General features: G+C 50.7%; 2 protein-coding genes across 2 annotated transcripts in view; one reads left to right on the top strand and one right to left on the bottom strand.

Annotated features, from left to right (window-relative positions):
- The window catches only part of galnt13 (polypeptide N-acetylgalactosaminyltransferase 13), a 110,866-nt gene that overhangs the window by 16,836 nt on the left and 81,892 nt on the right, over positions 1–12,138 (bottom strand). The gene's annotated exons all lie outside the window — the stretch shown is intronic.
- Positions 6,185–9,632, top strand: LOC307001685 (uncharacterized protein). Its single transcript, XM_079618498.1, has 2 exons — positions 6,185–6,845; positions 6,984–9,632. Exons 1-2 carry the CDS (start codon positions 6,533–6,535, stop codon positions 9,431–9,433), a joined length of 2,763 nt encoding a protein of 920 aa, XP_079474624.1. The 5' UTR covers positions 6,185–6,532; the 3' UTR covers positions 9,434–9,632.

The raw sequence follows: 12,138 nt of genomic DNA, 5'->3' as shown, positions 1-12,138 counted from the left end.
CGGCCTCACCATGTCCCACCGGATCCTCGGCGTTGCCTGGGCTCGTCGGCTCTCCAGCTCCACCCTGGTCTCCTCTCCCACCTGCTTCACCCCCGTCAGTCAGCCCCCTGAAGTCGTCAGCCCTACCTCCACCATGGCTCCTCCCTCTGTCGTCTCTGCCCTGGCCGCCTGCTCCGCCCTGGCCGCCTGCTCCGCCCTAGCCGTCTGCACAGCCTGCTCCATCCTGGCCACCTGCACCATCTGCTCCACCCTAGTCCCTCTTGCCCTCGGTCTGCCCTTCACCTGCTCTTCATCCTCCTCCCGAGTCCCCTCCCGAGTCTTGTCAGGCTTTTCTATTTACTTTACAGCACAGTAAGCTAATTGCCTGCACAGAATATGATAGCATTATAAAATAACAATGTAATATGTAACGATAAAGTTTGCAGTGGCTTCATAAATTAACTAAAAACATAAAAAACTAAAGCACACCTTATGCAAATCTTTGTTCTTCTTTTTCTAGAACAAGAGTTTAAGAACCTCAATGTATTTTTGTGTAATTAAGAGAAAGTACTCCGCCATCTTACTCCGACGAAAGTGACTTGAATGCACCGGCCATCGTAAACACTACTTCCTATATCGTGCGTACAAACTTCCCAGGAGGACTTGAACACACCATAACAGCCTCACCATGGTTCCTATTTATCAACACTATCTCACGACCAATGGGTACGAATTCGTACCAGTGAGTACTAGGTGGCTAATTCGTATGCAGGTAGGTTATATTCCCATTTATACTGTTCTTAGGGAGCAGTATACGTTTATCACAGTGAATCACTGTAAATAGAGAACCACTTACTGTAGTACTTTCTGGTATACTATGAATTAATACACACTGTGTGACAGTATTAAGTCAAATCTCACAAAAATGCAAGGGTTCATTTTAAGAATGAGTCTCATTTCTATACGCTTTTGCCACACTGAGGATTAAGAGAATGTGTCCAGCTTCACTGTAAGCTCAGGATCGACCCTTCCCATGAGACTCACACTTGTAACACCCACTAATTAAAATCACTTTTGTTGTGAACCAACCGAACCAAGTGCCCCCACCCCAATTAAGAGCAGCAACATTTCTGAGATCAGTGGGAGAGAGAGATGTTTTGTTTTTTTACATTTTTATAATCATCTCAAATTTACGGAACCACAACACCCGTGGAGATGCACACACAAAATGCACACACAAATCACAAAATGTCCAGACACTGTATTTATAATCATGTCTCCCTCTGCCTCACTGTCTTTCTCCCTGGAGAAATAATCTTCAGCAGTTATTTTGCAGTGTTATTTAAAGAAACACAAAACAAGTCTAAACGTGAAACAGAGGGTCTTATTACCCAGCCTGTTTTAGACAGGAGGTCTGTCAGTTCATTTGCTGATCTCTTCTCCTTAATACAGTTTAAATGTAAAATCAGGTCACATCTGACACCAGTAAGATTGTCTATCCATTGAGATGACATCATGAACAAATTAAAGCGACATTCTCATGGAGACACTTTTAATAGCTCCAAAAACATACCTAATATAGTAATTTCAAGTCAAGTCAAGTCACCCTCATTTATTTTAACTTTTAACAATATAGATGGTTTCAAAGTAGCTTTACAGTGAAATTAAAGTAACAGCGATTGTTTTGGATTTACAGCAGCTCTAGAATACTGTAAAGTTATTGTCCAGCTAAAGTTAGTTTGATTGATTCACTTCCGTCGGAACGATCATTCCCTATCAGTCGGTCACTACTACGTAGGTCGTGACCGACCAATAGGAATCTCGCTAGAGAGCCGATCTACTTCGAGTGAAACTAAACGAGCCAATACACATTGGCGTGCAATCATTTGCATCAGCTGCGCAGCCTCGCAGCGCGGGTATATAACGAGCAGCTGGTGATTGCACTGTAGCTTTTTGCTTCGGAGCCAACCGATGCTGTTTAATCTATCTAATATTGAGTGATCAAACAACGAGCAAGCTCTTCAGGAAGGTCTCTCGTGTCTGGTGCGGGCGATACAGCGCGGCAGCGGGGTCGACTTTATTTTCTCTTTTATTTTTGTGTTACTAAGCAAAAAAAAAAAAAAGCTGTTTTCACAGCTGGTAACGGTGTGCCAAGAGCGTTAAATAGCCGTTCTTACGGCTGGTAAGACCGCCGTGAAGAGAGACAGCGCACGACAGGTTGCACATTCCTGTCTGTGTCCGCTGCGACCGTTCCCCTGCGTGCTTCAGTACCAAGAAGAGCATTCACCTGAAAGAGCTTACATGGGTGTGAGTTGCGTCTTTCTAAAGATGACATTCCACCCGTGTGTTTCTGGTTGCGGTCGTTTCCTGTCCTCACTGACGGCCACGATCACTCTCTCGCATGCCTGGGAAACATGTGAGACTGTGTTCGTGGGTGGTTCATGTTTTCACGGGAACATGACCACGTCGGCACGCCGGTTGACTCTGCTTTCTCCGGAAAGCTTGAGTCCCCACTGTTGTTGGCCAGCCGCTGCTTGTGTGTGAAAGCACAGCTGCAGGTCTGCTCGACACTCTGGGACACCAGCGTGTCGTGTGCCGTCGAGCTGCCGGGCTGCAGCGCGGGTTGTCACGGCAACCCAGCGCTCGCTCGGCGCTCTAGGTGCGCGGTCCCCATGTCTATTCTCCGTTGTAGCGCCCTCCCTGGTGGCCACCAGGAGAGGTCTACTTCAGTAGAATAGCTTGGGTGATCCTGAGAGCTGAGGGCTTCTCCTTCGGGGAACCAACCCCCTAGGGCCCCTCCCTCTCTAGCGCATCACAAGCTGTGCAGCTTCTGGATGAGATTGCTGGTCCTTCAAAAAAAAAAAAAAAAAATGGAGGAACCTAGCGTTTCATTCAAGGCTCCAGCTGAGGGCAGATGTCGATTGCTACATCGGAGAGAGGGGCTGTTTCGTTCTGGAAATGAGGATGATGTTAAGTTCCCACTGTAATAGTGTGTGTGCTTATGCTGAATCAGATTCAGAGCGGACAGCCATGCTTTCCCGGGTCTTTCTCGGACGTGCATTGAAAACTTAGCAGTATGGAGCTATATTGGTGCCAAAAATATGGAACGCCAAAAGTGCCAAATTCTGCATAAAGTTTTCACCTCTCTCACTACCCTCGATGGTGGGGTGGTTGTGCCTCTGGCAGGCCACCTCTACCCTGCATGCGAGGCCAAGGCACTCTTATTGCACGAGGGTAGTTCTGAGCCGGGGTTGAGCTGCGCTTGTCGACTGACCGTGTTCAAGTCACAGTGCTGGCCCTCGATCAGACGATGTCCACCTTGGTGGTCCAGAAACCCCCCTGGCTGTCCTTGTAGAGGTGTGAGAGCTCGTCAAAGTACGCTTTCTCGATGCTCCATCTCATAAGGTGGCCTTTTCAGCGACACTGTTGAGAACTGGCCCAGCAGTTCTCCACAGTCAGCAGCAGACTGAAGCGGTTCCCCTGACGTACCACCAGAGTACCTCGTGGGCTGCCCCTCAGTCTACTCGTCGCCAAGGGTGTCATCCCCTGCAAAAAAGAGAGAACTCCGGCACAGCCTGCTCTACTGTGTCCGCTGCAGGAGGATGACACCACCCGTCTCAACCACTGTTTAAGTGGTCGGTGAAACAATCACTGGAGACGGGTGACCCGGAGATGGATGGAGCTGCTCTCTCCCAGTAGAGGGCTGGGAAACTAATCTTTTGAGTTAAAATTCTGTTCCACCACTGGAGTCACAGTGGTTCCCAAATTCTCAAAAAAAAAAAAAAAAAAAAGAGCAGATCCTCTATCTCTGGGTCTGAAGAGGGTCTGGAGAGTAGTGGGAGGAGAAAATCCTCACCACCCTCATCCGCCTCTTCTGTCGCCAGCGGGCAGCGCAGTGTGTGGTTCGAGAACGCAACCAAGCCTCCTCCTGCACCTCCTGCCTCGTGGAACCAGGTAAGTGCTGCACAGCACACTTAGACCACGCTACGGACCGCCTCCCCAAGAGAGCCTCCCGGGCCGCGTCCCTGTGTTCCACCTCGCTGCCCCACTCCGGGTACGCCTACGGTCCCTTTGGTCCCGCTTGTACGGTCTCTGCGAGCCTGGTTAGCGCTCCCCAGTCCGTCTCGCTGGCTCATTCGGACCATCAGGCTCGGCTATGCGATTCAGTTCGCCCGGCATCCCCCCAAGTTTCGGGCCATCCACTCCACTACAGTGAGAGCAGCCGATGCCCATGTCTTTGCGTGCGGAGATCGCAGTCCTACTGGCGAAGGACGCGATAGAGCCGGTCCCTCCAGCCGATATGAGGTCAGGACACTACAGTCCCTACTTCATTGTACCCAAGAAAGGTGGTGGGTTACGACCGATCTTGGATCTGCGAGTTTTGAATTGGAGCCTCCACAAGCTACCGTTCAAAATGCTCACGCAGGGACGCATTTTCGGATGCATCCGTCCCCAAGATTGGTTTGCAGCGATCGACCTGAAGGACGCGTACTTTCATGTCTCGATTCTTCCTCGACACAGGCCGTTTCTGCGCTTTGCGTTCGAGGGTCGAGCATATCAGTACAAGGTCCTGCCCTTCGGGCTGTCCCTGTCTCCCCGTGTCTTCACGAAAGTCACGGAGGGGGCCCTTGTTCCCATGAGAGAACAGGGCGTTCGCCTCCTCAACTATCTTGGCTCATACTAGCACACTCTCGAGATCAGTTATGCGAACACAGGGACCTCGTGCTCAGGCACCTCAGCCAGTTGGGCCTTCAGGTCAACTGGGAAAAGAGCAAACTCGCCCCCGTGCAGAGGATCTCTTTTCTCGGTATGGAGTTGGATTCGGTCGCACAGACAGCGCGCCTCACAGAGCAGCGCGCTCAGTCGGTGCTGAACTGCTTGAACACGTTCAAAGGCAGGACGGCGGTCCCACTGAAACTTTTTCAGAGGCTCCTGGGGCATATGGCAGCGGCAGCAGCGGTAACCCCGCTCGGGCTGCTTCATATGAGACCGCTTCAGCACTGGCTTCACGGCCGAGTCCCGAGATGGGCGTGGCATCACGGCACTCACCGGGTGGCAATCACACCGGCGTGCCGCCAGACCTTCAGCCCGTGGTCAGATCCCTCGTTCCTACGGGCAGGAGTGCCCTTGGAACAGGTGTCCAGGCATGCTGTGGTATTCACAGATGCCTCTGCCACCGGCTGGGGCGCCACGTACAACGGGCATGCAGTGTCAGGGGTGTGGACGGCTCCCCAACTGCATTGGCATATTAACTGCCTCGAGTTGCTAGCAGTACATCTCGCTCTGAGCCGCCTAAAGAGGCCGCTACAGGACAGAGACGTGCTGGTCCGTACGGACAACACAGCGACCGTTGCGTACATCAACCGACAAGGTGGTCTACGCTCCCGTCGCATGTCGCAACTCGCCCGCCATCTCCTCCTCTGGAGTCAGAAGCATCTGAGGTCGCTTCGAGCCATGTATGTCCCCGGAGTGCTCAACCGTGTGGCCGACGAGCTATCACGAGCTGTGCTCCCGGGAGAATGGCGACTCCACCCCCAGGCGGTTCAGCTGATTTGGAGAGAGTTCGGGGAGGCTCAGGTAGACCTGTTTGCCTCCTCAGAAACCACCCACTGCCAGCTGTTTTACTCCCTGACCGAGGGAACACTCGGCACGGACGCACTGGCACACAGCTGGCCCCGGGGCCCACGCAAATATGCGTTTCCCCCAGTGAGCCTACTTGCACAGACTTTGTGCAAAGTCAGGGAGGACGAGGAGCAGGTCCTTCTGGTGGCTCCCTATTGGCCCACCCGGACTTGGTTCCCGGAACTCATGCTCCTCGTGACAGTCCCTCCCTGGCCCATTCCTCTGAGGAAGGATCTTCTGACTCAGAGACGGGGCACCCTGTGGCACCCGCGTCCAGACCTCTGGAAACTCCATGTCTGGTCCCTGGACGGGATGCGGAGGTTCTAGGTGACTTACCCCCAGAGGTACTTAACACCATCACTTCTGCAAGGGCGCCGTCCACGAGACGTGTGTACGCCCTGAAGTGGAACCTGTTCGTCGAGTGGTGCTCTTCTCGCCGAGAAGACCCCCGAAGATGTTCGATAGGGTCCGTGCTTTCCTTCTTGCAGCAAGGGTTGGAGCGAAGGCTGTCTCCCTCCACCCTCAAAGTACATGCTGCTGCTATTTCAGCTTATCACGACCACATAGATGGCAAAACTTTGTATTGTTTAGTGTGTTTTACTCGGGCAAAACGCGAGCGCACGTGGCATTTGTTTGGGTCGTGACTTGAGTTTCGCTGCGGGGAGTGGCCAGCTGTATTCAACAATCAGGTGTTAGGCGTGTATAAATAGGTTTAGTGCTCCGCGGCAGCGGTCGCGGCGGCGTGAAGCCCTCATCGTGTGAAGACCGAAGAGTGTAAAGACCAACGACTCTACCTGTGCGACTCCACCGAGCAAGGACACCGACAAGGCACTTGAGTATTATTTTCTCGCTGTTTGTTTTATCATCTTGTTATTTTCTCTCTCTTCTACTCAACTTTCAACTGATCTTTCTGTTTGTGAGTTTTTACACCATGTGTTTTACAATCCCTACTATTACTAACATTCGTAAATCCAATGTCACACGACGGAGGCGGCACAATCCTAACAACCTTCGTACCCTTCCCATGTCTTCTAGTACTATCTTCTCTTTTCCTATTGGTCTCTGGAATTGCCAGTCCGCAGTTAACAAAGCTGATTTCATTACATCTATTTCTAGTCATTCAGGTCTCAGCCTTCTGGCCCTGACTGAGACCTGGATCAGACCTGAGGACACTGCCACACCGGCTGCCCTCTCCACTAACTTCACTTTCTCACACACCCCTCGTCTGACTGGAAGGGGTGGAGGTACCGGTCTGCTCATCTCAAACGATTGGAAATTTAATACTTTACCACCTCTGTGTAACAACAACTCATTTGAATCCCATTCTATTACCATCACTAGTCCTATTAAAATTCATTGTGCAGTTATATATCGTCCCCCAGGTCAGCTTGGCAGTTTCTTAGAGGACCTTGATGTGCTACTTTCATCCTTCCCAGAGGATGGCACTCCTCTCATAGTTCTTGGAGACTTCAACATCCACCTTGAAAAACCTCAAGCTGCTGATTTCCACACTCTGCTTGCCTCATTCGATCTCAAACGAGTATCGACTGCTGCTACTCACAAATCAGGTAACAAATTGGACCTTATTTACACACGCTACTGCTCCACTGACCATGCTCTTGTCACTCCACTGCACACCTCAGATCACTTCCTCCTCACTCTCAACCTCAACCTGCCCCAGAACACAACATGCACTCCTCCACAGGTCACCTTTCGGCGTAACCTACGCTCACTCTCACCCTCTCGTCTATCCTCTTTGGTCTCGTCCACACTTCCTCCACCAGACCAGCTCTCAGCACTAGATACTAACAGTGCAACTGATACTCTTTTCTCCACTCTAACATCCTGCTTGGACAATTTCTGCCCCCTTTCCTCCAGGCCAGCCCGCGCCTCTCCCTCTGCCCCCTGGTTATCTGATGTTCTCCGTGAACATCGTGCTAAACTCAGGGGTGCAGAGAGGAAGTGGCGCAAATCCAAAGATCATACTGACCTTGGTCTTTATCAATCCCTCCTCTCTTCCTTCTCTGCTAACATATCTACTGCTAAAATGACTTACTATCACAACAAAATTAACAATTCTTCTGACTCTCGCATGCTTTTCAAAACCTTCTCCTCCCTTCTTAACCCTCCTCCTCCTCCTCCTTCATCAACCCAAACAGCTGATGATTTTGCCACATTCTTCATAAACAAAACTACCACCATCAGCGGCCAATTTACTAATCCACAAATTAACACACACAGTTTACCAGCTAACACACACATCCTACCCTCTTTCTCCTTGCTTTCAGAGACCGAAGTCTCCAAACTCCTCCTTTCCAATCGCCCTACTACCTGTCCGCTTGATCCTATTCCCACTAACCTACTTCAAGCTATTTCTACTTCTGTTATACCCACACTCACACACATCATAAACACATCTCTTCACACTGGCACATTTCCCACAGCTTTCAAGCAGGCTCGGGTAACCCCACTGCTTAAGAAACCCACTCTAAATCCAGCACATCTAGAGAATTACAGACCGGTATCCCTTCTTCCATTCGTCGCAAAAACACTTGAACGAGTTGTTTTCAACCAGATCTCCTCCTTTCTTACGCAGAACAACCTCTTGGACAACAATCAGTCTGGCTTCAAAAGGGGACACTCGACTGAGACTGCTCTGCTCTCAGTAATTGAAGCTCTGAGATTGGCTAGGGCAGCTTCCAAGTCCTCAGTTCTCATCCTGCTGGATCTGTCTGCTGCCTTTGACACAGTTAACCACCAGATCCTCCTGTCTATCCTAAAGATGAAGGGCATCTCGGGAACTGCACTCCAGTGGTTCAAGTCTTATCTCTCGGGTAGGTCCTTTAGGGTGTCGTGGAGGGGTGAGGTGTCTAAGACCCAACATCTAGCCACTGGTGTGCCTCAGGGCTCAGTGCTTGGACCACTTCTCTTCTCCATCTACATGACATCACTAGGATCTGTGATTCAAAAACATGGCTTTTCCTACCACTGCTACGCTGATGACACACAACTCTACCTCTCATTCCAGCCTGATGATCCGACGGTAGCCGCTCGCATCTCAGCCTGCCTGACAGACATTTCTGGCTGGATGAAGGACCACCACCTTCAACTAAACCTTGCGAAGACAGAGCTACTTGTAATCCCGGCTAACCCAGCACTTAATCACAACTTCACCATCCAGCTAGGCTCGTCATCCATAACTCCATCAAGATCAGCCAGGAACCTTGGAGTTGTAATTGATGACCAATTGAATTTCACAGACCACATCGCTAGCACTGCCCGGTCATGCAGATTTGCCTTGTACAACATCCGAAGGATCAGGCCCTTCCTATCAGAGCATGCTACACAACTCCTTGTTCAGGCGCTTGTTCTTTCCAGATTGGACTATTGTAATGCTCTCCTGGCTGGTCTCCCAGCTTGCACTGTCAAACCTCTGCAACTGATCCAGAATGCTGCAGCTAGAGTGGTCTTCAACGAGCCAAAGAGAGCACACGTCACTCCTCTCCTCACGAAATTGCACTGGTTGCCGGTTGCCGCTCGCATCAAATTCAAGACACTGACGTTTGCCTACAGAACAACCACTGGCACTGCTCCCCTGTACCTGAACTCATTAATTCAGACTTATGTGCCGTCCAGAAACTTACGCTCTGCAAGTGAGCGGCGTCTGGTGGTGCCATCTCATAGAGGCACGAAATCTCTCTCTCGGACCTTCACCATGACTGTTCCCTGCTGGTGGAATGGTCTGCCTAACTCAGCCAGAGCTGCTGAGTCTGTAGCCATCTTTAAGAAACTGCTGAAGACGTATCTTTTTCGGCAGCACTTGAGCACTTGATCCAGTACTACTAACACTAACACTTTCTTTTCTGTTCTACAAAAAAAAAAAAAAAAAAAAAAAAACTTTTTGTACTGTGAAGGGTTATAGCACTTACATACTGTTGTCCTACTGCTAGTTTAATTGCTTCTATTGTTTCTCATTTGTAAGTCGCTTTGGATAAAAGCGTCTGCTAAATGAATAAATGTAAATGTAAATGTAAAACAGTTGGAAGGCACGACCTGGTCGTCAGGTTCCTTAGGGGGGCGAGACGATTAAATCCTCCTCGACCCCCCTCCATACCCTCTTGGGACCTTTCCCTGGTGCTTCGAGCACTTCAGGATGCTCCCTTTGAGCCGTTGCAATCAGCAGACTTGAAGCTTCTCTCCATGAAGACTTTGCTGCTGGTTGCACTGGCTTCGGTCAAGAGGGTAGGGGACCTGCAGGCATTTTCGGTCGACGAATCGTGCCTAGAGTTCGGGCCGGGTGACAACCATGTTGTACTGAGACCCCGGCCTGGCTATGTGCCCAAGGTTCCTACCACTCCCTTCAGGGACCAGGTAGTGAACCTGCAAGCGCTGCCCCTGGAGGAGGCAGACCCAGCCCTGGCTTTGCTCTGTCCCGTTCGCGCTCTGCGTATGTACGTGGACAGAACTCAAAGCGTCAGGACCTCAGACCAGCTCTTTGTCTGTTACGGAGGCCAGCAGAAGGGAAAGGCTGTCTCCAAGCAGAGGATGGCCCACTGGATAGTGGATGCCATCGCCTTGGCTTACCAAGTTCAAGGCGTGCCCTGCCCGCTCGGGTTGCATGCACACTCTACGAGAGGCGTTGCATCCTCCTGGGCGCTGGCACGTGGCTTCTCGCTAACAGATATCTGTAGAGCTGCGGGCTGGGCGACACCTAACACGTTCGCTAGATACTATAGCCTACGTGTAGAGCCGGTCTCCTCCCGTGTTCTCACCCTAGACGGGTAGAAGCACTGAGAGGCCCGGCTCTGTCGGCTTGCTGCACCCTACTGTGCATTCTTATTCTCCAGTGTGAAAAACCTGTGAGTCCTCCAAACACCCTCGGGCCGGACATGGCGGAGCGTCCGGTGCCAGGCCTGTATCCGCTGAATCCTTGAGAACCGGATATAGGCTGGGTCCCATATGTGTGACCCTACGGGGATCCCATATGTGTATATTCTCCACGGCTGCTCCTAAACGGAAGCCCGTGTCTTTCCCTTGGGCTAAGTCACCCATTACTCATATGCTGTACAACCCTCGGGTTAGTCCATATGTTATCTCCACTTAACTCCTTGAGAATGTGGCTTCCGCAGCGTTCCCTTCCTTCAGTTCGGGCACGCTTTCCCAGTGTTATCCAATAATATCACTGTATGGGTTATCACGGAACAACAGTGACAGGTTCACTCTGTGTAAGCCGCCTCCTATCGTCCTTCCAGGCAAGAAGGTGTAGAGGCTTGCACAGGGCGCTGGATGGGGTGCAGCAGCTGTGGCGCTTTGGTAGGGATTCCTATTGGTCGGTCACGACCTACGTAGTAGTGACCGACTGATAGGGAACGTCTCGGTTACGTATGTAACCCTCGTTCCCTGAAGGAGGGAACGGAGACGTAGGTCCCGTCGCCACATCTGCTGCCGCCCGCCGGGGCAGCCAGCTTATCGGCTTGGCTCCTCAGCAAAAAACTACAGTGCAATCACCAGCTGCTCGTTATATACCCGCGCTGCGAGGCTGCGCAGCTGATGCAAATGATTGCACGCCAATGTGTATTGGCTCGTTTAGTTTCACTCGAAGTAGATCGGCTCTCTAGCGAGATTCCTATTGGTCGGTCACGACCTACGTCTCCGTTCCCTCCTTCAGGGAACGAGGGTTACATACGTAACCGAGACGTTACTGTAGTTATTAACTTAGGGGCCGCTAACACGACACGACACTCTTCCCATCTTAATAACGTCGTTAAGGCTGATTTATACTTCTGTGTCGGACCTACGGCGGAGCATCTACGCAATAGACTACGTGTTGGTTTTCATTTATACTTCTGCACCGTTGTCCACGTTAACGGGCAATTACACATGCATAGGGAGCATGTGAAACCCAAGGGAGGGGTTCTAGCAGACCAATCACAGCACTTGCGTCCGCGTAGAATTGATTCGTTGTTACATTTCTTTGGAGAGGTGCATGTCAGGGTATGCCAAAGGGTACGTGCGCTACACACAGCCTACGACTTAAATTAGGCTTTACAGTTACTGCCAAAAAATGTGGCGCGTTACTATAATTTAAACAGTTTTTTTATCATACCAATAGATCTCTGACGCCAGTTTTACACTGCACGCGTTAGCGTTTGGTCTATTTATGGCCCCGGAGGCAAAAATAGACTAATCTTTAGACTAATAAATAATCACGGCACTGCTGCTTCTGCCCTGCTACGCGCTGCCTCGCCGCCTCACTTCAGGACTGTCGTCATGTCCAGGCACAGGTCCTTCATCAGATCCGGATACAGCCCTGATCCAGCATACTGCGGTAAACCTCGGGATAAACAGAGAGACTAATATTAGCATAGACGCCATTCTTCTTATGATGTACCAAGTACATCAGGGCTTATGGGAAGTGTTCCCGGTTCCGGCTGATCTAAACTATGCAGCCTAACATTGAGTTATAGAAGTCTATAATGTGTATGCTAGGCCAAAGAGATGTTTTTTTTTAGTCTAGATTTGAACATACTGATTCCC

The sequence above is a fragment of the Phoxinus phoxinus genome, assembly GCF_949152265.1.
Source record: "Phoxinus phoxinus genome assembly, chromosome: 7".
Taxonomy (NCBI): Eukaryota; Metazoa; Chordata; class Actinopteri; order Cypriniformes; family Leuciscidae; genus Phoxinus; species Phoxinus phoxinus.
The sequence above is the reverse complement of the archived record's forward strand: the minus strand, read 5'-3'. Positions and strand labels throughout refer to the sequence as shown.

Excerpts from the sequence above, each read along its gene's own strand:
- LOC307001685 (XM_079618498.1), top strand. The coding sequence starts at position 6,533 with ATGTGTTTTACAATCCCTACTATTACTAACATTCGTAAATCCAATGTC. Across the intron at positions 6,846-6,983 it reads TCTGACTGGAAGGGGTGGAG|GTCAGCTTGGCAGTTTCTTA; the intron begins GTACCGGTCTGC and ends ATCGTCCCCCAG.